This window comes from Peromyscus leucopus, chromosome 8b, assembly GCF_004664715.2.
Source record: "Peromyscus leucopus breed LL Stock chromosome 8b, UCI_PerLeu_2.1, whole genome shotgun sequence".
Classification (NCBI taxonomy): Eukaryota; Metazoa; Chordata; class Mammalia; order Rodentia; family Cricetidae; genus Peromyscus; species Peromyscus leucopus.
In genome coordinates, this window is record NC_051086.1 from 4,118,962 (window position 1) to 4,146,162 (window position 27,201).

At 43.0% G+C, this 27,201-nt stretch overlaps 2 protein-coding genes across 5 annotated transcripts in view; one reads left to right on the forward strand and one right to left on the reverse strand.

Annotated features, from left to right (window-relative positions):
• Window positions 1-1,266: 1,266 nt before the first annotated feature.
• C8BH5orf58 (chromosome 8b C5orf58 homolog) lies at window positions 1,267-5,992 on the forward strand. 2 transcript variants are annotated; one of them, XM_028894903.2, is made up of 3 exons: window positions 1,267-1,418; window positions 3,074-3,167; window positions 5,239-5,992. In XM_028894903.2, exons 2-3 carry the CDS (start codon window positions 3,074-3,076, stop codon window positions 5,385-5,387), a joined length of 243 nt encoding a protein of 80 aa, XP_028750736.1. In that variant the 5' UTR covers window positions 1,267-1,418; the 3' UTR covers window positions 5,388-5,992. The 2 variants fall into 2 exon arrangements, with proteins under 2 accessions (XP_028750736.1, XP_037057479.1); XM_037201584.1 differs by lacking the exon at window positions 1,267-1,418 and adding an exon at window positions 1,719-1,796.
• Window positions 5,993-6,441: 449 nt separating this feature from the next.
• Lcp2 (lymphocyte cytosolic protein 2) overlaps window positions 6,442-27,201 on the reverse strand; it is a 45,989-nt gene continuing 25,229 nt past the window's right edge. For 2 of the 3 annotated variants that reach the window (XM_028894899.2, XM_037201585.1), the window contains exons 8-21: window positions 25,167-25,267; window positions 23,446-23,512; window positions 23,266-23,349; window positions 20,236-20,261; window positions 20,101-20,120; window positions 19,880-19,999; window positions 18,540-18,570; window positions 18,091-18,103; window positions 17,287-17,416; window positions 15,432-15,481; window positions 13,549-13,643; window positions 12,745-12,822; window positions 11,042-11,197; window positions 6,442-8,902 (exon numbers count right to left, since the gene is read on the reverse strand). In XM_028894899.2, the coding sequence (XP_028750732.1) occupies window positions 8,780-8,902; window positions 11,042-11,197; window positions 12,745-12,822; window positions 13,549-13,643; window positions 15,432-15,481; window positions 17,287-17,416; window positions 18,091-18,103; window positions 18,540-18,570; window positions 19,880-19,999; window positions 20,101-20,120; window positions 20,236-20,261; window positions 23,266-23,349; window positions 23,446-23,512; window positions 25,167-25,267 (1,094 nt within the window). In that variant the 3' untranslated portion in view covers window positions 6,442-8,779. The remainder of the gene's footprint in view (window positions 8,903-11,041; window positions 11,198-12,744; window positions 12,823-13,548; window positions 13,644-15,431; window positions 15,482-17,286; window positions 17,417-18,090; window positions 18,104-18,539; window positions 18,571-19,879; window positions 20,000-20,100; window positions 20,121-20,235; window positions 20,262-23,265; window positions 23,350-23,445; window positions 23,513-25,166; window positions 25,268-27,201) is intronic. The other variant, XM_028894900.2, reaches the window with a different exon arrangement.

Genomic DNA, 27,201 nt, shown 5'->3' on the forward strand with positions numbered 1-27,201 from the left:
GCTTGTATATGGGACACATAGGCATCAAACATGTGCTCATGGTGAGTGGCTCCTCTTGCAATTCTTTCCATCTTTCTGATTCCAGTCAGATGGAAGTCTGTTTGTGCTACTTTCCTGACCAATGGGAACCCATTTAAACAAAAACCAGGCTCTGAAGAGGCAAGCTCACATAATGTAAAATACTGTCGCATTTTCGTTGCCTTTCCTCATCTAATGAACTCAGCCTTAGACACATTCTACATTGTTAAACTGAAGGTAAACACAATTTAAAATGACCAACAGAGTGTGCTGTGGCTTGTCAGGGAGGCACTGATTCAATAAGGCTCACCTGTAGTGTGTGAGCGGCCTGGGGAGAACAGAGTGTTGTCTGGCACCCGGTGCTGGAGACCTAAGGTCTCAGCAGGTCTAGGATAATAACCCACAACACCAGGTCAAATGCTTGGGCCAGTTCCTAAACTTGTAGTGGCAGGGATTCCTCTTGGAAGCAAGCAAAGATGGCTTGAATCCCAGCTTTTCCACTTGGCAAGAAACCACCGTATCTGTCAGCTCTTCTGTATCCTACTCATCAGAAAAATTTATAAGAATGACACCAGCAAGCCGGACAGTGGTGGCAAATGCCTTTAATCTCAGCAGAGGCAGGAGAATCTCTGTGAGTTCAAAGCCAGAGTGGTCTACAAAGTGAGTTCCAGGACAGTCAGGGCTACACAGAGAAACCATCTTTCAGGAAAACAAAAACAAAAACAAAAACAAAAACAAAAAAAAACCAAAACAAAACAAAAAAACAAAACAAAAAAAAAAAAAAAAAAAAAGGAAAAAAGCAAACTGTTATGAATGGGACAGTTACCACTCACCAAACACCTCTGATGAATTATTTCAGCCCTCAAAATATTATTCCAAGATAGTTTTTATTGCTCTATAAGATGGAGGAGCGGGTTTGGTCTCAGAATGGTTACATGTTTATCTGTATCTATGCAACTGAAGGAGTGGTAAAGTCCGCTTCAAAGCCAAACCGTCAGTCTAGAGTCCGCCCCTAGCTCCAGCACTGCACTGTGGAAAGAGAATACAGGTAAGTCGGCACCTAGGAAGCAGAAAATGCCAAGGAGGCCTTGTTGGTCCTCTTAGGAGGAGTCACTTGCAGCTTAGAATCCAGGATCTTCCGTTGAGTTGCTTATTTAAGACTACAATTCCCAGAATGCCATAGGTGCAAGAAGCTACCCAATCGGAATGCTATAGGCAGAGACGCTAGCCAATCATGTAGGCAGAGACGCTGGCCAATCAGGAAGCCTGTCCTGGTTTTCCCCGCCATCTCTCCACACCTTCTCCACACCTAGCGTTGAGTTGGCTGGCTGTTGAGGGTCTCTCCGCACTGGGTCCGCCGAAGGTGACGAGGCTTTTATTTGTGGTGACCAGTTGGAAAGGTGAGAGTTATTTGAAGCCATTCAGTCACCAGGCTAACTTCCGGGCTGCGGGGTGGGCGGAGAACCCGGAGGGTGGATGAGGGCTGTGGAAACTTCCAGGCTGCCTTAGACCTGCCCTCGGCGCTGAGCAGGGGTTAGGCGGGGGGAACGCGGTGACCCCCGGAGAGGAGCGGTCCTCGGGGGGTGTGGGTGGGGCTCAGGAGGAAGGCTTCTGAGCAGAACCAGCCCAGGGTTGAGGCAGGGTTGAGGGCTGGGACGGGCCCTGGGGGCAAGGGCGTTAGTGACGTCATGCCCCCCATGCTCGCCGTGTTGGCCTTGACGCTGTCTAGTCCTCAGGCACGGATCCTCTGTGCCCAGTTAAGCGTCATTTGAATAACGGTAAAGCTGAGCTGCCGCCAGCCCCGTGGGATTCGGGCGCCCTAAGCCCCTCTGCCCACTGAGTGGGGCTCAGGACACTCCTATTAGTTTCATGTTCAGGTTTTTTCATTATTCATTAAGTTTTACACTTTTTAAAACCGTGTTTCTTTTCCCCCCCTCAAACCCGAATCCTGGTTTTGGCATGTCCAAGTGAGATTGTTATTGGCATTCTTGTTTTAATATTCAGGGGCTTAGAGGTGGGTGCAAAGTGTGTTCTATTACGTCTGGAAAAGAGTTTTTCCAGCTGCTGTAAAGGGAGTGAGGGAAAAATAGGATAAATGACTGGAATTCAGGAAAAGTCCAAAGACAAGGTCTAACTTGGAGGTTAGTTTAATTATCCTGCACAAACAATGCTGAGGTGTAACTACCCAACTTTTACGTGGCAGGCGTTGCCTGGGCTAATTGTGGTTTATTTTTCCAAGTCGTTTTGCCAGGTTTGACTAAAAGGTTAGTATCTAGTGAGCCATCTCACTGTCCACAGTCCTGGTTAGACATATTTACTGTACTGTATATAGCACAACATGGCGGTTTATACATTTCAGACAACCAAGCACTTATCCTTGTCAATAAATAATAAATATTTTAGTTTTAAAGAAATTACAAGTGGGCACTGTCATTCAAGAGTAAGAGACAATGAATAAACATAAAATTAGGAAATCTACACAATTGCTAAATTGTAAGGTAGTTTAGAAATGTTGAGGATTTCTGTAGAGGGGACTTATTTCTATTGTAAGGGCCCCATCTTGTGGATGTGGTTTGATAAAGAAGAAACTTCACCCTAAGAAGTCTATATGCAATTGTTTTCAAGTGCAATTCCATTTGAAACCCGGAAAAACAAAAAGTTGATGCTTCCCCAGCTTATAACCGGCTTAACCATTTAGAAAAGACAATGATTTTGGTTCTAAAGTAACTATTTTTCTTTTATAAATTACCTACCTTATTTTTAAAAATAATTTTTATAATTTTATTTTCAACTGTGTGTGTGTGTGTGTGTGTGTGTGTGTGTGTGTGTGTGTGTGTGTGCCATTTGTGCATGGGTGTCTGAAGAGGCCAGAAGAGGACATTGGATCCTCTGGAGCTAGAGTTATAGGCAGTTGTGGGAGACCAATGCCCACTGTGAGTGTTGGGAACTGAATTTAGGTCGAAGGAGCTCTAAGTGCTCTTGACTGCCCAGTCATCTCACCAGCCCCCCTCCCCACATGTAAATAGCTCTGACCTGTACATTGTTTCTGTTTCAGATGTTTAAGAATAATCATCACGACCACAAGCAAAAAGTGGAAGCCATGATTAAGAACATTAATACAATTTCTTTGGAGATGAAGAAGATGAAAGGTGAGGATAGAGTCAACAACATGTTTTCACGTCACTGCTATAAAAGACACGTGAGAGCCAATGTGTGTTTCAGCTAGGGTAGTGTTCCCACTGCTTATAATTGTCCTGTTAAGAAGTGTCTACAGTATAATCTGAACTGTATTTTTGAAGGTACTAGGCCTGAATTCCTATTTCTGATACCAATAAGTTATCTAATCTTTCTAAATTTACATACCTTTCCTTAAACACCATTACATGACTATATTCCATTCTACAAAATTCAGTGTCTTTATCCATGAATCCCTACTAAGCACTACTATGCCAGATCAAGAATTAAAAGTTAGTTCTGTAAGTGAAGTGGTTTTCATTTTAAGTATATTCTTAGTGTAATAATAGATCTTAAAGGTCATGATGTTTAGTCAGTCATAGATATGGTCTCTTATTTTCTCCTAGCCATATACAATTTCTGTGATTATTTCTAGGGTACGCTCTCCTTGAGCCAGCATGCTGGAGAATTCTCTCATCAATTAACCCATTTCATTTTAGATAGTTCCTCAGGGATTAGCTGAAGTCTGTACCTCTACTCTCTTCATCTGATATTTGTAGATACTGTCTGTGTCACTTCTGAGACTGCCGCTGCAAGTAAATAATACCGACCTTATGTGATGCACACCACGAGGAGAGAATCCAAAGTGAGGGCAGCCCTGAAATTAATTCATCAGGAGCCAGCTTCTTTCCATCTTTCTGCTGTGCTGTGTATACTGCTACTAATCATCATTACACCCGAGGTGGCCGCACACAGACACTATTTCTGCCTCTTATACTTTTTATAAGCCTTTATCCATATAGCTCCAGCAGTTCTCCATTCTTTATAAAAATATGAAGGCCATGTAGCAATGATAGATGTCTTGCTCAGCTTGCACAAGGCTCTGAGTTCAATCTCTAGTACTGCAAAATAAAGAAATACTTTGGGAGAAAGGAGACTTGTAATAAGGGAATAGCCAAGTTCTGAATAGGGAGAAAAGCAATTTACTAACTAACATGATTTGAGGTGTCACGTTCCTGATGAAAAATGAGAAAAATAAAGCAAGTATAGTTAGGAGCAAGCCTGCCCCCCAAAAAAGTGGGATGATGTACCTACAAAATTCAGCTGTGAAGAGGACCTATAATAGTAAAACTGAAGGTTAAATAGTTGAGTTAGTAAAAGTATGTATATACACACACACACACACACACATATATATATTTCTTCAAGTATATTTGGAGGGGTGGGGAGTCAGTAAAAGAACGTTGTCTTTAGGAGCAATTGGCAGAAATCGAAAGAAAATCATGTCTTTTGAGATACAGAGAGAAATACTAACATACTCACACCCACCCTGACTTAGTCTGCTTTCTATTGTTGTGATTAAACATCACGACCAAAAGCAACTTGGAAAGAGTTTATTCCACCTTACAGCTTATAGCCTATCATGAAGGGAAGTCAGGACAGGAACTCAAGCAGAGGCCACAGAGAAATGTGGCTCACTGTGATTCTCTTGGCTTGCTCGTTTGCTTTCTAGACACCAGCCCAGGGATGGCACTGCCTACATCCACATCCTATCAACCAGGAAAATGCCCCCAAAGCCCGTGTCCAGGCCAGTCTGATCTAAGCACTTCCTCAATTGAAATCCCCTCTTCCTAGATACGACTGGTTTGTGTCAAGTTAACAAAGACCAATCAGCCACCACCAAAGGAGGGCAAACCACCACACACACATAAAACCAAAGAAAATGAGATTCAAGCAAAGTTGAAACCAGATGCCTGTTTTAGTAATGTCTTATGGGTGGCTCCTATTCTTTGCATTGTGTGTATATGTGAGTTAGCTAAGTTTAAGATATGTTTACACAACGTTGCAGTGTAGGAAGACATTTGAATAGATGGGTGGAGGGCCTTTCTAGTATACCCATGGTTTTCAGTCAGAATGGGTCACACCTCAGTAGCAGCTTGATCATAAATATTGGAAGAACGTCATTAGAAATTAGGACTAGCTAGCTCCTTACAGCAGTAACAGTTGTTATGACACCAGTGGCATTCTGTCTTCTCCCTTACACAGAACTCTCCCATATCCTGCTGTGTGACCTCAATCTCCATTTTGGTCAGCCCAAGAAGACTGAGGACCCCAAGGAAGCAGAAACAAGCCACCCATTTGAAGAGCCTGAGATACCAGATGTAGCCCTTGCCTCTATCAGTTTATCTGACTGAATTTTTTTTGTGTTTGTTTTAAATTTCTGGTTTTGTTGACTTAAAAATCTGTAAGAACTAAGTTTATTAGTATAACTTAAAACAATATAAAATTATAAATGAGCATAGCATCTGCTTGAAAGCTGTTTTTGTTGTTGTTTTTGTTTTATTTTTATTTTTTAATGTCTCAAAGGGAAACTGATTCCATTAATGCTAGAAGTCTGATGTCGGAAATTGACCTATCTGTGTTTGACGTGCTAGCCTTGTTCTCTGTGCTGTAGACAGGCTTCCTCCAAGTGCAGGGTAGAAGATGGTAGTAGCATAGCAGCAGACAGCTTGCCTTTGGGGGCCCTGAAAAGAACTGGTTTTCTGTTCAGAGGGGTCCCTGAATAGCTTAACTTTTGTTAAGATGTTAATCTGTGAGCAGAGAGTTGAGCAATGGTGATAGGTCCAGCTGGGGTCGTAAGGCCCATGGCTCAGATAGGTAAGACTGGCAGAAGACTAGAATTGGAAGTACCCAAAGAAAAACACGTTGTGCTCCTCCTGAAAACGTGAGACTCCAGTGACTGTAGTCCCAGGAGTGTAACCCTTACCCTAAGAGACTCAAATACATTTCTGTCATGTCATCAACTGTTACTTTTCTTGTTTCTGTGAGCAAACACCTGGTAAAGAAGCGGCTTAAGGGCGGAAGGGTTGGTTTGGACTTAAACTTTGAGAGAGATGGTTGATCCTGACAGGGAGGAGAAAGTGGGCTGGGAGGCAGCTGGTCACACTGTATCCACCATTATGAAGCAGAAAGACAGATACTGTGCTCTGGGCACTCAGCCCACATTCAGGGTGGGTATTCCCTCCTCGGTTGAACCCCTCTGGAAGCCTCCTCACAGACACACCCTTAAGTGACCCTAAAATTCAGTGAAGTTTTGGTTGTGAGCCTAGCCTTCAGCACTCTGGAGGCAGAGGCAGATGGATCTCTATGAGTTCAAGGGCAGCCTGGTTTACAGAGTGAGATCTACAACAGGCATAGGTACCAAAACTACACAGAGAAACCCTGTCTTGATAAAATAAAACAAAAAAAAACAGTTAAGTTGACATATTTAATCATCACAGCTACCAATGCTTTGAGATCTACCATGTCCTTAAATTTCATCACCTTTAGATGGAGAAATACCTGCAGTTTCCTGCTGCTCTCTCCCCAGAACCTACTCAGTGTTTTACACAGTATGGGTGCTGTAAATTCCTGTTGGACACCTGCTGAGGAAATGTAATTAATACAGTTTTCAGCTTTAGCATTCCCAAGTTCTAGGTCCTAAGTTGAGAACTCCGGGCTTGTGAGGATGAGGTTTTATTATTTTTATTTATTAGAGCATTATTGTCATTTGTTAAGCATTTCTGCATTCTACTTATTCCTTAGCTTAGTGTATTAACCTGGTGACTTCTAAGGTTCCTTTAACTTATGAAAATAAAGGTATAGACTATTCCTTTCCACTTGAAAATTTTGTAGATCAGAGAAATCAAAACATTTGTCAATAAATGTCACACAGTGATGCTAGAAGTCCTGAAGGAATGAGATTAGAAGAACAAGGCATGTCAGTGTTCAGTGAATACTAGGTTATGGCTTGCTAAACATGAACAGAACTGCAAATTCTCCTCAGCCTACACTGATGTCTTGATAAAGCTTACAGTGGCAAGGGGAAATACTGTGAACTGAAAATTTATTTACTGACAGTACCTATTGAACATCAGAGCTCAGCCTAGCCTGCCTTAAACATGTTCAGATCATACACCTTTAGCCTGTGGTTGGGCAAAGTCACCTAACACAAATTCTGTTTTGTCTTAAAATACTCAAGATATTATTTAATTTATTGAATTTCCATACCCCCCCCAAAAGGAAAAACAAAACAAAACACTTGCAACCAAAAAACTTGCAACACTGTAAAGTACTGGTGGGTACCCTGGTGGTCACATGGCTGACCAAGACTTTCATATCACCTGTTGCTAGCTCAGGAAAAAGCAAAATTCACGTTGGCATACAGTTTGTACTTAACAAGCATCACCCCCATACCATATAGTTGAAAATGGTAAAGCAACATAAGCCAGAAAGCCAACTGTATGCTTCATTAAGTGTGATTTATAAATTGAAGGAGAGTTGAGGTGCTGCGAATGATTTATAAGTCAATCTGAGAAGGAAGAGACAGGAGTTTCACAGCACACTTGTGTTGATGACAGAAAAGCAGAGCTGAAGTTTGGATGGGTTTTTTCCAAAGGCCCCAGTGTTAGAGGCTTGCTCCTGAGCCAGGGCAACAGTCAGCAGTGGTGGGACCTTAGGAGGGAGAGCCCAGATGGAGTTAGGTCAGTAGGTGCATGCCCTTGAAGGAGATTACCAAATCTTCCTTTGCTTTTGCTTCCAGCCACCATTTCAGTGTCCTGTATCACATGTCCAAAGGAACGGGAACAAGTGACCATACTGAGCAAAAGTCAAACTTTCTAAGTGAAAGTCAACTAATACAAGTTTTATCTAGTAGGGAAGTGGGCTAGAAGTGTGTGTGTGTGTGTGTGTGTGTGCGCGCGCGCGCATGTGCAAAGCATTGCTCTATCGTCCCAGGAGATCTTCAACACTAGAGAATGCTTTTCAAGACTGGAGGGGTACACTGTGGATGTAGATACAGGAGGCTGTGGTAGAGAAGCAACAGCCAGCGTGTTTGGCAGCAAAGCTGCATCACTGAATCTAAAACCGTTTTCTTACAGAATTTGTAGCTTATATTTACTTTAAAACCAAAATATAACAGTATGGACCAAATAATAAAGTTGTTTTAAGGATCTGAAAGAGTAAAGCAAAAGATAACTTTAATTCCAGGAAGTTATCCCAACATGCATTTATCTCAAATAAAAAATACATGAAAATACTCCCTGCAAAACCAAATAAGAAAGAATGGGGTTATGTTTCTGGAGCCTCTTAAGTTATTGCTGCTCAGAAAGTTAATTTTAATTGTGTTAAGTTGTATAAAAAAAAAAAAAAGGTTGCCTTGGACTGACAAAGTTTCATTATAAAACATGTGAGATCACAAACAATCAGTTTCAGTACTTCTTAAACTTGCCCCACATTATTTCTGTAGTATGTAAAGTACTGTATTTTGAGATGGATTGTTCAAAATCTCATGTCTTGAGATGAAGTACTGCAATGCACTCTTAGGCTTCATATATGGGCATGATTACTTCTGCACTTTACAGACATCGAAGAAAATAAATAAATTATGGGATATTCAGCAATCTTCAAACTCTTTTTAAAGGAAAGGGCAAAACTCTGTGCCCGAATTGAGGGTTTGCTTTAGTCCTAAGTGTTTATCCACGTCCTAAGGCCGCTTGACCTTCCTGCATTGACAAGAGTCAGGAGACTGACTTGCTTGGCTAACTTGCTATGGACACCCCGCAGCGTATGTCAGCGTGCACTGGTATCTGGAGCCTCGGTTTTTTCCATCAATGAGCAACAGTGGCATTTTCCTGAAGTAGTCAATAATATCTGATACAGACAGAAAGTCCTGGAAAAGTCAAATAGGAAGATGAGTTATAACGTTGGAATGGACAATGCACATTTCATAATTATGTGGGTTTTTTTTTTTTTTTCAATTCGAATCAGTTTGGGAAAATTGTGGGAAAAATAAAATTTGTCAAGTACTTTAGAGATTTTCTCATAGTCAACAAATTTTAAGAGATAACAATGTTAGTTTGGGCCAGCAAGATGACTCAGTAGTTAGAGGCCTGACGACCTGTAGTCAATCCCCAGGAACCACATGGAGGGAGGAGAGAATTTAATGCCTACGAGTTGTCCTCTGATCTCCACACATGTGCCATGGTGCACACAAAAATACAAAGTTTTTTTTTTTTTTTTGTTTTTTTGATTAAAACCTTTTAACCTCTGTAGTGATTCACCCAAACTCTTAGGAGGTCTAAGGAATCAGGAGGTCAGATGGGGGTCATTTCTGTAAGTGAAGGTTTAGCATTTTACCATTCCTTCCCTCTCGCCTCCACACTCACAATGTGGGCTCAGTAGCCAAATCTTTGCGTCTATAACCTAGAGCACTCAGTGCAGTCGGTCCCACTCACCCCTCTAGATGTGACCAGAAGTTAAATTCTACCTAAACTGGATTGTGTAGTTGTTCCAAGACAAACTGTCCAGATACCTCCCTCTAAGGAAACATGTATTTTCATGTCAGACCAAGAGAAATCTTGGGAGGTGATATTCTGCCTTTGGTGATATTCTGCTTTGTTGACAGGGAACAGGTGGCCTAAATGAGCAAAATCATGTTCTTTATACTCAGCATTGTCATTGATTTAAAGTATTTGTATTAAAATTATTAGTGAATTGTTCTCATTCTGTTAATGTTTCATTCAGCTGGTTTTCTTTGTGTATGCAAAAGTAGCCTAATGGTTGTTTTCACATCAAAGAGTTGACTTGTCCAAACAGGAAAATTTCTTTGGTAATATGGCCATCTTCACAGAGCCAAATGTCTCAGTTAGCAGTAAATGCCCCAAGCATCCCAATAATCACTGTAGCAATAATTCCAGGTTTCTCTGCTTTCTTATATGGGATTTCAAATTAAATTTTTTGTTTTTTATTGATGTGTATATGTGTGCCTGCTTGTCTGTATGTGTACCATGTGCATGCAGGTACCCATGGAGGCCAGAAGAGGGCATCAGAGCCCCTGGAACTGGAGTTACAGTAGGTTGTGAGCCACCCAATGTGTATCCTGGGAATAGAAAGAAACCCCCCGCCCCCAGTCCTCTGCAAAAGTAGCAAGTACTCAATTTTTAAGCTATCTCCCCAGCCCCTCTGATGGTATTTTAAATAAAGTTTTATAGGCAAACCATAGTCTTACCTTGAAATTATATCAAAAGAAATCAAAATAGATGATACTGCCTTTGACACTTTATAAATGTATTTTTTTTTTTTTTTTGGTTTTTCGAGACAGGGTTTCTCTGTGTAGCTTTGCGCCTTTCCTGGAGCTCACTTGGTAGCCCAGGCTGGCCTCGAACTCACAGAGATCTGCCTGGCTCTGCCTCCCGAGTGCTGGGATTAAAGGCGTGCGCCGCCACCACCGCCCGGCTAATAAATGTATTTTTAATTAATTAATTAATTAATTAATTAATTAATTTTAAAAGTTACACTTCAGGACCAGAAACAGAGCTCTGTGTTAGCACCTGACTGATGTGTACAAGACCCCAGATTCAGTCCCAAGCACCACAGTGGGTTACGTCTATGATATTGGATTATTTAGAATGAAAATACAAGAAGACCCCTCTAGTGGAGTAAATAACTCTGAGTATTTGTCTTCTTTCCTTCAGTAAGTGGAGAGCTTCAGTAAAGTTGTTTAACAGTATCATTGTTATACTGCATGTGATTGCACAGCATTATTGCTATACACCATGTGTTTTAACTGCATCATTGCTATACAGCATGCAGTTTAACTGCATCATTGCTATACACCATGTGATTTAACTGCATGGTTGCTAGACAGCATGCAATTTAACTACATTGTTGCTATACACCATGTGTTTTAACTGCATGGTTGCTAGACAGCATGCAATTTAACTGCATAGTTGCTATATAGCATGTGATTTAACTGCATGGTTGCTATACAGCATAAATTTGGGGAAAGAGTGAAGCATGAAGTCCTTACCTCTTTTCCTCGAAGTCCAGTCCCCAACAAGTATACTTGACTTTCCTCCTGGTAACGGATCTGAATGTTGTAAACTTTGTCTTTGTACAACACCATGAGAACATATGGATTGTTTACTGTTTTCTTAGAACTATCTCTAACCAGGAAAGTGCCATCCTAGAAGAATAGGTGCTTGTTGTTAATGGGAGCAGTGAAAGTCAGTCCTTGTTGCTTGTAAGAGACAAGCCTCTAGGGGCCTACAAAGCCGTCACTTGTCAATTGACATTGAGTTTTCCCCACAGCTGGGAACCCCAGGTACCCTGGATCTTTTGATTATTAAGAAAGACAACTGAGATTGCATCTGAAGTCTTCCAAGTTAACATATTTGGAGCTTTTTGTTGTTGTTTGTTTTTGTTTGTGGAGACAGTGTTTCTCTGCGTAGCCCTGGCTGGCCTTGAACTCACAGAGATCTACCTGCCTCTGACTCCTGAGTGCTAGCATTAAAGGCATGTGTCACTACCACCTTGCTTTTGAAGCTTCTTAGTATAAATCTTTTTCAGTAATAAAAACAATTAGTAGGTGAGTAAAGAACCATAAGACATAAGGTGGCTCACTTACTATATACCTGTTCATATCTATTAATTGTCTAAACTTCCCTTTGTATATCTTTACTCAGAATACACTTTTTGCCTGTGAAGTGCACCCTCCTTTACTCTACACATTTGTTGTATTTAGTTTTCACCCATTTCTCACCTGAACAAAAGAGAATGTGGACTTCCTATATTCTTGTCAACCTTTTCCCCAATACTTTATAAAATGTGATTTGTTCTGTACTTTAAATTATCATACAAGAATTATTGCAATGTAATAAGACATGACAAAGATCTAATATTAAAATAGAGCTAATTAGTAAAACTAATGTAAATCACTCTCTCCTCTATGTACTTAATTAGAATGGGTTTTAAATAGCCATCAATATGCAATAACGATGTTCCTTTGTTCCTTTTATTCGTACTTAATTGACCCAGTCAGAACATATCTGCTAAAGAAACCTCTCTGGACCAGTGAGTCACAGGCTTGGCTTGAATTCAGAGTCACCTGGGGAGTCTGAAGATTCCTTCAGCCCACCTTGCATTGCCACTTATTAAAACAATCTCTCCAAAACTCACAAACCTGGATTAAAAAACAAACAAACAAAAACCTCAGATGACCAAATCTGCTGCTGAGACTGAAAATGGTTGCTGTAGCCTTTACAGTGTGAAAGATGAAGGGTTGTTCTCCATCTCTGATCAAGGGACTCAGGGCTAAGAGTCAGTACTGGACCTGGGTTAAGACTTTATAGCATTAAGATTTCTAGACATATCTAGAAGACTTTGAAGATATGCCTTCAACATGGGTCTTTCCCGTGAATTTGAATGGTGACAGAGTGTTAAAAGGAAGATGAACTAGTAAGATGTCTGAAATGCATGATTCCTTTGACCAAAAAGAGACACATTCATTAACGAAATGGCCTAATATTTGCCAACTGACATATAGTGATGGCTTGGAGGTAACAGTCTATGGATGCTAGTGGGTAGGATGGTAGTACTAATGGCTCTTAAAGGAACAGCACCTAGCAGCAGGAACAGAAGCTAAGCTCATACTTGAGTCCCAGTGCATATCTATACCCTTTTCCTTCTCCTCTAACATTTATAACTGCATAAAAATAAACTGTAGAATGATACCTGGTTTATCTTCCTAAGAGCAGCTTCTGCCTCTGGTCGGGTAATATATGAGGCGTACCACTCTTCATCTAGTGAAGTCTGCAAATAAATTTTAAAAAGCACTGTAAGTTCTGTAGTTACATAAGCAAAGTGAAAAAAATGAAAAGGAAAAAAAACCCCTAATATTTCCCATAAATCACCACCTCAAGTCTCTGGGCTTTGAAACATTTGTTTTCTTGACTTGAATCACTTAGATGGGGCTACATGGAAGGCATTTTGTGCAAACTGCTTCCTTATCATTTCACTGACTGCAAAAGGAAGGAGCCTCCCTTATATAATGGAAACTTTCATCTGGAAAGACAGAGATAGACGAACTTCTTCTGCTTATTATATAGTAGTAACATACTTAATGAAAAATTTGTTTTAATGGAGCAACAAGGAGACTTGCTTGTTCAAGGCTATAAACCTTATAGCCTTGAAATAGATAAAAAAAAAAAATGGGATTATTTTTCTCATTTCCTAATGCCCCTGGAAGACTGTGAAAGAACACTAAAGAAAACATTAGTTTTCATCTACATCTTCCCCTCAGTTTTTGCTTTATTTATTTTGGTGCTGTCAATCTAGGGAAGGGCTTCACCCAATGCTAGGCAAAGGTTTGACCACTGAGCTACACAGCTGTGCTCTTAATTAAGTGCAATAAACGAAACTAACAGAAGACACAAATACAGCAGAGGGGTTGATGAGTATTTCTTATGGTCCTTTGCTAGGGAGAATCCGGTCCCTTGGTTAGGGAGAAAGGCAAGAAATTAGAAACAGCTGTATTACCTCTTCATCCCCAGGAGATGGAGGCTGCGGCCTGTTTGGAACTGGCAAGGGTAAGTTTCTACCTTCATTTCTGAGAGGTGGTCTGTTGCTGAGACCTTTCAAAGCAAAATATTTTGGAAATTAATTTATTGTAGGTCATTGTTTTCTCATCTCATAGCACATCCATCACAGATGTTCCCATGGTAGTGGGGGCATTCATCTTTTCAAGGATATGAGGTTATAGGGAGCCTGCATGGGACTGACCTAGGCCCTCTGCATATGTTACAGTTGTGTAGGTTGGCCCTCTTGTGGGACTCCTAACAGCAGGAGCAGGGGCTGGCTCTGACTCTTTTACTGGTTTTTGGGACTCTCTTCCTCATGCTAGGTCTTCTAGCCTTAATACATGGGGAGATGCTTAGTCTTACTGCAACTTGATATGCTGTGTTTTGTTGATATCCATTGGAAACCTGTCCTTTCCTAAACAGAATTAGAGGAAGAATGGATTGGGGTGGGGTGGGGGGACAAAGGGACAAGGTGGGGGAGGAGCTGGGAGGAGAGGAGGGAGGGGAAACCAGCCAAGATGTAAAATAAATAAATTAATTAATTTTTAAAAAAGAATATGAGGTTGGACAAATAATTTCTTCCTCTTTCAAACCATGAGGGCTCTTTGGGCTGTGTTCCATACCATGCCAGTGGAACTTTGAGAAAAGACCTCGACATTTCAGTAAACCCCTAATCATGCATACAACATAGTGTGGGCTCATCTATAAAAACAGCCACATTGTTTGGCTATGGGCCTCAATAAGAACATGCAAAAAGCAGACCTTTCATAGATGCCTGCCATCACAGCACACGTGGACCAACAATGTGCGAGCACACATGGCAACAGTGAGGAGACATTATGCCCTCAGTGTCTTCACAGAGCAAGAGGGAAGGCCTGGAGAAGAGTGTTGTTTTAGAGCCACTGTTGGCTGTGGTTTTTCAGTTTTTTTTGATTTTGCAGTCCCCCAAGATGGAGAACTGTTGGACTAGAGGGTGCCATCAATTGCTCACTTGCTTTAAAAATCATCCCAGTGCAGTCCTGTCTCACAGACCTTTGCTAGAACTAGACCAATAGCATCAATGTCCGGTGGGAACTTGCTAGAAATGCAAAGTCTCGGGTGACACCCAGCCCTTCTGAATTAGATCCACTTTGACACGATTCCCAGGCATCTGTTCATACACTGAACATTGAGAACACTTACAGCAGACACTCAGTGGCAGCATCACTGGAAAAGGAAAGCCTCTGGACTCTCCCACTAAATCAGAAACTTTTGTTGTTTTTCTGAGGCATGAGCTCATGTAGCCCAGGGTGGCTGCAAACTTGCTCTTTAGCTTATTAAGATGGTCTTACACTTTATTTATTTATTTAGTCTTTGACTCTTAATCCACCTCCCATGGTGGAGATTACAAGTTTGAGCCACCATATCTGGTTTGATTCAGAATCTCTGGGGCTGGGTTCTTGTAATCTGTATTTTGAATATGCTTCCCAATTCACAACCTGAGAGCAGATTCATTGCTGAGACAAGGAAGTGAAGCACTGCTCTGAGTTCTTTATCAAACCATCAGGGACATAGCACTCGGTGGGAAGATGAGGGATTAAGGTTTGCCTGCTGGTGGAGAGGTGGAGAGAGAGATAGAGAGATAGAGATAGAGATAGAGATAGAGAGAGAGAGAGAGAGAGAGAGAGAGAGAGAGAGATTTTATGTAGTGTCTCATTCCAACAGCCCTTGGTACCTTGTAGACAATAAATTGTTAAATGAAATATACTTTTAGGGAAAAGCCTTCGCCTAAAGGCTTTGAGACACATTATACTGTAACCATATGGACATGTTGGTAGGCAGAGATCGTAAACATGTACAAACCTTGAGAGAAGTATGGAGGCAGGGAGGCACTCTGCTGGAAGCCAATGTTACTGTAGAAACAGAAAAAGAACAAGCTTTAAGCTGGTTTGGCATGATGGGACCTGACTGGGGAGCTGGGTTGAAGACTGTAGATGCTTCTTGCTTTGTTATTGCTGTCCACCACACCTCCCTGGCATCATGGAAGAGGGAAGGGGGAAACTTATTTGATGTACTTTACTGATGTCCCAAGATGGACAAAGTCTAACAAGTTTCACAAGCCAAAGGCAAACAACAATAAAAATAAAGCTCATAAACTAAATTTAAAAGTCACTTTTAAAATGGGGCTGTGGTTTGAGGTCTTTGAGTCTATAAAATGGCTAAGAAGGAAGACACACTAATCAGTGTGCATGCAAACAGTAAAACGCCTGGAGCTACTGGTCTACAGGGAGAGAGTGGGGAGAGTGGGGAGAAAGTGCTGGGTGCTGCTGCATCACATCTGAGATACATTTGCAAGGCTGGGATGGGAAAGGAAATGTGTGGAGGCCCTGGGATGCTATCTGTTCCCTCTATGCTATGATGCACTAACACCAGCCATTAGCCCACATAGTAAATGTCTGCTCTGCACACTTGATCTTCTTGGCAGTTTTCAAGAACAAAAGATGTAGTTAGAGCCATGTGTGAGATAATGCGCCCAATTGGACATAGCAGTAGAGAAAGCCAGCTGGAGGAATGAACAGAAAGAAGGCATGAAGACCTCGGGGCAAAGCGAAGGCTTAAGAATTTCCCCAGAGAGTTGGCAGAGGTGGATGGGTTGTGCTGGTGGTTCCATTTTCCACAGTATGTAGGGTGAGAAGTTGGACTTCTTTTGAGTATTAAAGGGTTGGTGGACCAGCAGGGCAGAGGCCCTGAAGAGCAGCTTGAGGCAGTCCATTGGCTTGCCTGTGAAGGGATGATCTAGGTCTTGTTTGGTTCTCCTGGCCATGCCTCTGTTTCTGCATGGTCTTATTATGCCTGAGAAATTCTAGTTTTAGAGAAAACAATCCTTTTGAGGACAGCTCATGAGCATGGGTGCTTGGCCCCTGTCATGTGCAGGGCACATTCTCTGTTTTGCCATCCAAGATGAAAGAGAGACTCCAAGAACTTCACTTAACTGTGTTTCTTAATGATGTTTGTTTGTTTGAAATTAGCAAGTGAAAACACCCACCGTCTTCTGACAACATGTCCATAGCTCGGGACAATCTTGAGACAAGTCAGCCTTCACTCCCCTCAAGCTCAGAAACTCTGAGAACAACTGGGCTTTCAGGTTGTCCTCCAAGCTCATTTCCCTTATGAGGAAAGACAGTTCTGCCCAATGGCTCATTTCTTTCTTGCTCAAACTACCCAGCATTTACCACAATGCTAAGCTGAACTGGTTAGTTGTAACTGTTAAATGTGACCCAGCCTAAGATCTCCTGGGAAGACAGTTTCAACTGAGGAATTATCTAGATCACATTGGCCTGTGGGTGGATCTGTGGGGAATTGTCTTGATGGTTACTTGGGGTAGGAGGATCCAGCCCACCGGAAGTACACTATTTCATGGGCTGGGACCTGGACTGTATATGAATGAAGAAAGCCAGCCAGGGAAAAAGCAGGCAGATAGCATGGATGCATTCATTTCTCCGTGCTCTGGCCTGTGGATATGATGTGACTAGCTTCTTGAGTTCCCGCCTCAGCTTTCCTGCAGTGTTGGACTAGAACCTTAGGTTGTAAAAGAAAACAAACCCTTTCTCTGCTATGTTGCTTTTTGTCAGAGAATTTGTCAAAGCGACAGACATGAAGCTAGAACACAAGCCCCAGACATTATGCTTAGTTAGAACTGAGTGACTCAGCCACCGACCTTTCTGAGAAGGCTCCCGGCCCGTGAGACAATGGGAATGTGTGCTTGGGGCTGGGCTTGGCAGATCTTGAAGGGAATGTGTTGGAGCTCATAGAAGGTAGTGATGGCTGGGGCAAAGGTCTTTGATGCACTGTGGGGGAAGAAGAGAAAAATGAATAGTTAGAATTCAAATCTGGGGACATTCAGAGTACCTCCCCAGCTTAAACCAAACCCAAACCCAAAACCAGGTGATACAGAGAGACAAAAATCCAAAAGTTCAGATATAATTAGCAAATGGTAGGAAGATAACCTACCTCATATTTTTTTCCTAGATAATTCACCACCTTAGAATGCACTTAAAATTGTTGTTCTCTATAGTAGATTTTTCATTTTACTTTTAAACTACTTAGTTGGCAGAAAATGTTAATGGGAAACTTGTGAATTTCAGAGATGATTTATAATTTTTATTTTGTCATTTGCAAGCCAAAATCACATGCTATTTTGTTTATCCACAGTTACTGATTCTGTACCCGTGTATGTAAGAGGGTATAAATATTAAAAACGTTTCTATCAAGACATGTATGCAATTTTCTGCACAGTTGGGTGTTCTGAACACATGAACCTAAGTTTCCCTTGGTAAACCAACCAAGTGATTCCATTTTACTACAGCCATGAGGTGTAGCAATTGATGTATGTCTGTTTATTTTGATTTGACATGTAGGTTTCCATACTCAGTAATTGTATTTAAATGGCTGATCAGAAAAAATAAGAGAATAGAAGTTTTAAGAAATGATAATAGATTATAAAAAAGATCTCTAAACATACCATCATCTTCATCCTGTAAGGGAAAAATAGTAAGAGATATTAACTTATCATAAAAGTAGCATCCATCAACACTAACCCTCTCTTTTGTGAGCTGTGGAGGTTTTCAAAGGAGAAGAGGCAGGTTGGAAACTTTTGTGTGAGACTTAGACTCTGCAGCATCTTCCTGACCCCTTCCTCCATTCCTGACCATCAGTCTCCTTGCTATTACCCTTGGGAATGAGACTGCCAAGAAGCCAGCTACCCAGGACCTCTCAGGGGGACGGGAGCAAAGCTATTCAGCCTGAGGAGCTCAGCAAAGATGTAGACACTGGTATTTAACAGACTCTTTGGAGGTCTTGCTCTCATTACCTGACTTCAGATGAGAGCAGGGCAGATGGAGTCCCTCCTCCCCAGACCCTACACTGGTAGCCTCTGTGCCAAGCATTTATTAAATGACATTTCACACTTACAGTCTCTCTTCTGTCTGGTCCCCGTCCATGCCTGAAATGAATTAGATCACAGAAGTGAGCATCAAGAGTTTCAAAGAGCCAGCCCCAGAAGATAATTTCAGTAAATTGCACAAGGAGAAATAAAACCCACTGAACCGTGGCCCAAGGGGAAGTTGCAAATGCCAGCAGAAATGCTGGGGAGAAGGAGAGAAGGGAAATTTGGCCACAGGATGCTCTGTTATCATTGCAAGCTGAGCTAGGCAAACCTTTGTTCTTCAGAGCTACTGTAGCAAATAATTACATAATTATACATATATATATGTTTAGTCAGCTTTTAGTAGCTATTAAATTTCACTGAGTAGATGTTTTTCCAAGCAAATAAAAACATTTTCAGTAATATTCTTCTTTGCTGAGGTTTTAAACCAGACACCACAGGGTCTGCCCTTCAAGTAATAAGAAAACAGTTGGCCAAGGTCCCTGTTCTGGGCTTTTCCAATAGGCCATTGGCACTGAAGAACAAGCCAGTCCAGCAGCTTTGACAATAGCTATCCAAGGGCCGCAGAGGCGTCTGCACTTCCTGGGAGGGGGGAAAAAGCTAGGAAAGAGAAGAACAATTTGTTGAATAGCTAATGCCAGATGTTTCTCCTATCATCCTTCAGTTCTTCCCTTTTGTTTGAAAGTTTTGATATTTTAGCAATTATGATTGTTTTTCCTATATTTTGGTTTTGTTAAATAATGCATTAAAATGTTATGGAAGTCAACGACAGAGGATTTTCCTGGCACACCATAGCCCTAGTCCTGACTAAATTCACTCAACAGCCAAGCCAGGGCGGTGGTTATGAATCTTGATTGATAGATGAGATAATGAACCTCACTGTTCCCTCCCCAAGTAGCCTGGCTGGCCCACAACAAACCCGGGTACACTGGTGTTGTTTGGTAAATAGACCATACATGATTTTATTAGAGCAGAGGTAAAGCTGCTAGAGCCAAGCTCGGTCTCCTGTGGTTGGGAAAGTGGTTGAGCAGTAAGAAGGAGACTAATGCTGGCCTAGAAACCCCCACCCAGTCCTTCTCTGCTCCCTCATGACAAAAAGCGACAAATACAGCACCCGTGCTGTTCAGGCTGCAGTCCGACAAAGGCAGAGAAAACCCAACAAAAATGAGACCCTGCTTCAGACAAGGTCTCCCACAGCAGCCACCCTGTAATCCCCACTAAGTACTTCTACTCGCTCCTCAGCTCGATTCCATTCTCTTCACAGACCTCTCTACTTTTCATCTAACCAGCAAGGGAAGGTGTCCTCGCCCTCCCTCCCAAGTACTGGGAGTTCAAAGGCCCTCTGCAGGCGGAGCAGGATGATTACTTTGGAACCGGTGGCTTCTTTGCTGTCAGGGGTCCGCTCCTTTCATTCCTTTCGTGTCTGTCCATGGCTGGTGGTAAAGGAGGCTTTTGTATCTTGGGTAAATGCTCCCCGAGAGTCCTGCTGAGTGTACAGAGAAAGGATTTATTTGTAAGAAACCACTTTAACTGGGCAGAGAGCTACAGGGGAACTCTGGGGCTTGATCCAATACAATAGAGGCTTACCTTCCCACAGGGGCTGAGGGCTGTAAGACATTAGAGAAGACATGTGAGGGTCCAGCACTCTCCAAAGAATAAGGACAAGACCAAAAAAATCAAAATGAAAACTAAAACGATAAACCAACCAGAAAAACAGCTTACCTTGTCAGAAAATGTTGGTTTCTTTCCTGGAAACAAGAGAGAGTAGAACATTCAACTGGGGACAAGTGTGAGGTTGAGAAACAGATTCTGATGAACACTATGTCTGGGTCTCTGGGGAAGACTGACTTCAAGCTGGGACTTCAGATCTTGAAGGATCTGTTGCAGAGCACCTGATCTTCTTGGCTTAAAAATACTGCCTGGATTGTCCAAGTCACAGAGCTGTGTACATGCTAACGGGATGTGGGGGTCTGTGCTCCTTTTCATCCTGTGACTTAGTGTAACTGAGCATCCAATGGATTGATGTCTTCTTGGGATTTTACTTTTCTTTCATTGCTTAAGCATCTGTTGTCCAGCTTATTTTGATTTTTGAAGTAAACCTGTGTTTCATGAAGGAGTAATTTTCCTCCAAACACTTGGTATTATGTAAAGAACTCTATTTGGTTTCTGAAAAAATTAATTAACTTGGGAACAAGGGCTTTAAGAGATTGTCCTGGTGTACCAGAAACCATTTGAATAGTGATGATGATGGTCATTGTGTTGATGGTTATGGTGGTGGTGGTCACGGTGGTGATGGTTATGTGGTGGTGGTCATGGTGGTGGTGGTCATGGTAGTGATGGTTATGTGGTGGTGGTTATGGTGGTGGTGGTCATGGTGGTGGTGGTCATGGTGGTGGTGGTCATGGTGGTGGTGGTAGTGATGATAGCAATGGTGGTCACAGTGGTGGTGGTCATGGTGGGGATGGTCATGGTGGTGGTGGTGGTGGTGGCAGTGACAGTGATTTTTGTTTGTTCACTTGTTTGATTTCTTTGAGAATAGATGGCAATGAGGCCAAGTATTTATACCCAAGGGCTCTTTAATGCCAAGTTATTCAAAACAACTTAGGTTATTGTATCTGAGACCCTGTGAGTTAGGTGGATCTTTTGTTTTTCTATGTGATAAAAACATTATTATTGAGGTTCTAACAGATCTAGAAGCAGGCCTGATAGTACCTGAGCATGTTGGATCTCAGTTTCCATGGCTGTGAAGTCAGTGTAGGTTTTCTGTGAGGGTCAGGGACAGGATAGATGGGTAGGTGCTGACAAATACTGGCTAGCTCCTCTCTCTTCCTACCCTCCCATACTTAGCACCCAAAGGTGCATGCTTATGCCGTCCACTTGGAATCACATATTCACAGCATCACATAAGGTCTGAGTTCATGGTGGACCCAGGGAGATATAAGAAAATTGTCTGCTTTGAATAACTCACTGGCCAAGGGAAGAGCATTCTCATGACACGCAAGAAGTTTAGGAAATATTTAGAGTTTGAGATTGAACACCTTCTTTAAAGGGGTACCCCAAAAGTAAATTAACATTCTTTGGTCAGAATAGATTTTCCTTGTTCAGAAAGTATTTGAGTCATAAGAAACAAACAAACAAACAAACCAAATAGCAATCTTTTAATATGCATATACTCTGGGCATGTTAGGAGTTTTATGGTCAGAGTCTAAGCATTAGCAGAAGTTTGTTCCTCTGCAACATCTGGACAAGGATGCAATTCCAAAGTTAAACCTGTATCATCAGGAAATGCTATTTCTAAAATGTCTGCAAAAGTTGAAAAGTACTTAAAGGAGTAATTTGTGTGTCTGAAGATGAAATGTGAAGTATTCCAATTTCCTGATGCCCTCGCTTGTGGTAGTGAGAAGGCTTAGAGTTCAGATCAAGTCTATCTACTTTGTTGTTGTTGTTGTTGTTTTCTGAGACAGGGTTTCTCTTTGGAACAGCCCTGGCTGTTTTGGAACTCACTCTGTAGACCAGGCTGGCCTCGAACTCACAGAGATCCACCTCCCTCTGCCTCCTGAGTGTTGGGATTAAAGGCGTGCGCCACCACTGCCTGGCTCCTTTTTATATAACGTGTACAGTTCTCTACAATGAACTCTAAACTCAGTGGATAACACAGCTTCTCATGACTCAACAGAGCTAACATGTGCATCAGGGAAATAACAGCAAGCTGAAGCTTCCAATCCAAGATCTTAAAGTCGTTTGGCCAACCGAGGAGAACACTGTGGCCAAGAAAAGGCCAAGGCTTTGTTCAGAGTCCCACTGGGGAAGAGAAAGGATGGAGCTGAAACCTGGATTCTATTTCTACTCAGTTTAGATTTTTTTCTTGCCAAGATCCACCTAGTCTTTAACAGGTTCAAAGCCCAGGTCCTCAGTATCATGTGCTAGGATGCAAAAAAGCACCCACTTCAAAGTCCGAAAGACATGGTGTGAAAATCTTAACCCATCTATGCAAATTGAGCACAATCATTCATCCTCTTTGAACTTGTTTCCTCATCTAAGAGGTGGGGCTGATAACAACCCCTCTTCGTTGGCTTGACCTAAGGATATAAATTGCTTGACCCATACTAGATGTTCAATAAATGGTAGCTAAATTTCTGAGTTGAATTTAAAAAACGACTGTGTAAGGGTAGCTAGAATCAAGGTAGCCGGAATCATAATTACGAGAAAAGTCCATAGTGTTTCATCAACTGCACACATCCATGGCAAAGGGCATTTTGACATCAGATGGTACTTAGAATTTTAGAAAACACTTTCTCCTAAGAGAACATCCTCCTGATCGTGAGACTGTGCCTAAGCAAAAAACACCCTCTGGGTCAGCAGCTAAGAAGTAGCAGCCCAAACAGCTGATACCAGCTCTCCCAGAGCTCTGCCTCTCAGCCCATTTCCTCCCTGGGTACCAGGATGCTTCCTTCTGTGTCTTGGCCGAAGTACACACAGCTCACAGTTGTGGTGGAGCAGGCACAGCCCAGGGACTAAGAGCAGGGGATCTCAGATCAGCTGACCTGGGTTTAGGTCTCTATCTTCATCATGTGGTGGCTGAGTGATGTTGGGAAGTTACTGCTTTGTGCCTCAGTTTCTTTCTCTGTAAAATGAGGATGCTTCTCACAACAGCACAGTAGTAAAGTGGTATGGTGTGTATAAAAAAAAGTGCACTTAGCTCACTATAAAAGTAGCCATTGTTATCATGCATAAAATATGAGTAATACCAACCTAGTGTGAAGGGCTCTCGGTCGGGAGGCGCCAGTGAGCGGTCGAGGGGAGGTTTTGTGCTTCTGTCTATTGATGGAGGAGGCACTGGAGTGGAAAAGACTGAGGTCAGTTAAAAGAAGAAAGCTGCTGGCTGGGGATGGGGTAGGAGGGCCGGTGGGCAGAAGGCAACCCTATGCTTACACTTTGCTGGTTTGTGGTTTCGATTTCTGCTGGGTTCTTCATGGGTGGGTTGGGGTGGAGACAGTGGCTGCATGAAATTAAAAAACAAACAAATAAACGTTTGGAAACTTTCCCACATACCTCAGCAAGACTTGGTGGCATTGTCTCCCCAAGTCTATCTGGACCTGCTCCCCTTTCTCCATCGTCAGGTCTCCCAGCAGCTCGCCATCCCCTCTGTCAGCTGAGCTGCAGAGGTCGCCTCCTCTGTGAGTTTCCTCACTCTCTCATGCTAAAGGCTTTGTGCACAGCAAAGGAGCACGCAGAAACTCCTGCCAAGGCCTCCAGGGGCTCCAGTCACATGGGAAATGAAACCCAAGCCCCATGTGAAGTCCTACACAAGATGCTCCTGCCTGCCTCTCCAGGGAATTGTTGTGCTCTTCTCTGATGCTCACAGGACCCCCACATAAGGGCCTCCTTACAGTTCTCACCAAACCCAGAGCCCATACACACTCTCAAACATCTCTGTGGCTGGTTCCTCTGAGCGGGATGTTCTCTCTGCTTTCTGTCAGGTTGGTACCCTTGGTCACGTTACCTGGTTTTCTGCCTTCCTAACTGCATATGCAAATCATTTCTCCATCTATTTACTTGTTTATCATCAAAACTTCATGAAAGTTGGGGCATTCTGAGCTGTTCATATTCTTCCCCTGGCACAGAGAACACTGTTGTGTAGTAGCTGCCCAGTCAATATCTGTTAACGTGATGGGCAAATTCTGCCTCCCAGTGGAGGAGGTGAAATTCTCCAGACTTCAAAAACAAAATGCTTGTGTAGACACATGGGCTCCATGAGGCCCCTTTGCAAAAGTGCTATGCCAGCAGGAGGGGGCCGTCTATGAGAAGGAGGTCCTCACTACAGTGAGGACTCCATATTTGCCAGGGCCCTCCTCTCATTCTAATCTTCCCTTCTGGTCCTCACACTTGGACACTTGGCACAGTTGTTAATGTGTCCTGGCCACTTGGGGAAAGAGCACATCGCCAGATACTGACTCCTTTCACTTTGTGTGAGCTCCATAGGAGCTGGACTGAATGCTGAAAGGAAAGGAAAAGGGGGCTTGCTACTACTTTCTCTCCGGCTTCACTGCATTGGAAATTTTGTTGCCTGAAGGTGGTCATCCCTGAAGTTTCGGGATTTGGCCAGCAGGTGGCACAATACTGCGTGCAGGAGGGAGGCCTAGATTGGGAACCTAGACTCAGTTCTCCCATAGTTAAATAGATGAATATTGGAAGGGGAGTCCCCCATTAAACACACAGTTTGCCGGGCGGTGGTGGCGCACGCCTTTAAATCCAGCACTCGGAGACAGAGGCAGGCGGATCTCTGTGAGTTCGAGGCCAGCCTGGTCTCCAAAGCGAGTTCCAGGAAAGGCACAAAGCTACACAGAGAAACCCTGTCTCGAAAAAACAAAACAAAACAAAAAAACAAAAAACAAAAAACAAACAAACAAAAAAACCCCACACAGTTCATATTGTTTATGGTACCAAAAAAATGCCAATAAACATTATGACATAAATAGAAACTGCTTATGTATCACCACAAAATGAGTGGAGCGGGCGGGCTTGCCTTTTCCCTGGCGTAACCGTTTCTTACAAACTTAGAATCAGGTAAAGATGTCTAGTTCCTTTTCTGTCTGCTAATGAAACAATTGCTGCGGATACAAAGTGGCCTGAAAGAAGGGGAGAAGGCTTACTGAGTGATTCCGGCCAGTCGTTGGCAAGGGAGGGAGGGCAGCCATTGGTCTCTGCGGGGGCACCGGAGGCTGCTGGGAGACCTTGCTGGTGGGAGGCCGGTCTGTGGAAACACAATGTTCAAGTGAGAGAAGAAATGAAAACTTGAAAGAGAGTGTTGTCTAAGTGCAGGGTTCTCTTGGAACATGCTGTGCCGACCCATGCAGCTTGAGGTGCCAAGAACACCTGATCCTGGGCCCCCAGACCTCCATCAGCACCAGCATGAGTCCCAGCTACAGTCAGACCCAGCCTGGGTCCTACAGGAGGCGGGAAGTCCTCGAACCCTGTCTGCTCCACTTCCTGTCAATTGGTTTGACTCTTCAAACAGGTGATATCTGAGACACTGCCAACCAAAAGGAATCTTCTACAGAATTACCCCAGTGAGTGTTTTCAGATACAATTCTACATGTGTGGGTGTACAAATGTATACATGCATGGACACATGAGCCTGCATGCATATATATGCACATAATGTGTGTATGTTCACAGGCATGTGCACACATGTGCACCTAGAAACACCTGTGTATGCTGACATTTATGCATGCACAGACACATGTGTGCATGCCTGCATGCATATGCTCACACCGCACATGAACTTGCTTATCAGTGTTACATTAGCTGCTACCTCTCACGGGCCCCTTGTTCTGTAGCTTCCTTCCCTTTACAGACATTCTGGACTCACTCTCCTACTTCCTCCTTTTGCCCGTCTCCTCCCTTAAAGGGAGGAGCTGGCCCCCAACTCTGTTACCAAGTTAAATAGCACATGGTCTCACCTGAGACACTCACATTACTCCAACTGCCACAGAACTGCTCAAGAGCAGCTTGATGAGTTTGGGGTCTCTCACCCCTTTGGCTGGGAGAGGCCAGAGTAGAACTGTGAGGCATGAGCAGCAAGTGGCCGACAGCCCCCTGGCATCTTGTGCTTTTCACTTTATCATACTTGTAGAAACCCTAACTGACTATGTTAGTTTTAGGAGGAGTGTGGAGGGAGTCTGGTACTTGGGGTTAAAAAAAAAAATCCTGAGTGTTCTCCTGATCCACCCTTGTGTTAGCCCTAGGAAGAATGTCATTTCCCTTCCGGAAGGAATGGGCTCAGAGCGAGGGCAAGCCTGGTCTTCTCCACATCACGGGCCACCTTTCAGATCCTCCGATGTGTTATATTCCCTGGGACCTCAGGGCCTTTGCATGGCCATTTCAACTGCTTCAAATGTTCCTCCCTTACCCCACTCAGCCTCATTTAACCAACTCTAACTCTTTCTCAATAGTCTATTTAATAACAGCCGAAGACTGTCACTCAAATGTCACATCCCGAGGGAGCAAACCCATTTATCATGGTGGCTAACAAAATAACACATGCAATTGTTTGGTGTGGCCTCACTTACTAGACTAAGAGTGCTGGAGGATGAGGTCTGTCTCGATCACTCTGTCTTTGTGACAGACACTGAGAGACACTCACCACCTGGTTTCCCTTTTCTGCCCCACTCTCCTAGGTCTGAAACAGCTCTAATGATGGATGAAGCTCCCTGCCCATTGGCTTTAGTGTTCGGTCCTTCAATACAGGAAGTGAGGTGATGGAGTGGAGTCTGAAGCAAACGACAACACAGCCCCCAGGGTTAGACACATCGCTGCCTGGGTGCAGAGGAAGCCAAGTGTGGCTTTGTTCATTTTCTGTCCCCTCCTCTACTAGAAAGTAATTCCCACAAGACAAATGTGCATCTCCCTTCCTGGTAGCTTCCAGCACATGCTGTCTGGCTCACAAGAGGAGATGAGTAACATTTGTGACTTCGTGAAATAATGAACGAATGAACGAGGAAGGATATATGGGTAGAGAGAAACAGGCAGATGAGGAACATCCTCAAAACAGTCTCATTGTAAAGGCAGGACCAGCCCCTCCGAATACCTTCACATTTATTGTGACAGTCTGCAAATGGCAGTGTCACACAGCTGCCCTCTTTCTGGCAAGCCTTTGTCCTCTCTTCTGTCATTAGCCTGAGGAAG

Excerpts from the sequence above, each read along its gene's own strand:
- C8BH5orf58 (XM_028894903.2), top strand. The coding sequence starts at position 3,074 with ATGTTTAAGAATAATCATCACGACCACAAGCAAAAAGTGGAAGCCATG. Across the intron at positions 3,168-5,238 it reads GGAGATGAAGAAGATGAAAG|AACTCTCCCATATCCTGCTG; the intron begins GTGAGGATAGAG and ends TCCCTTACACAG.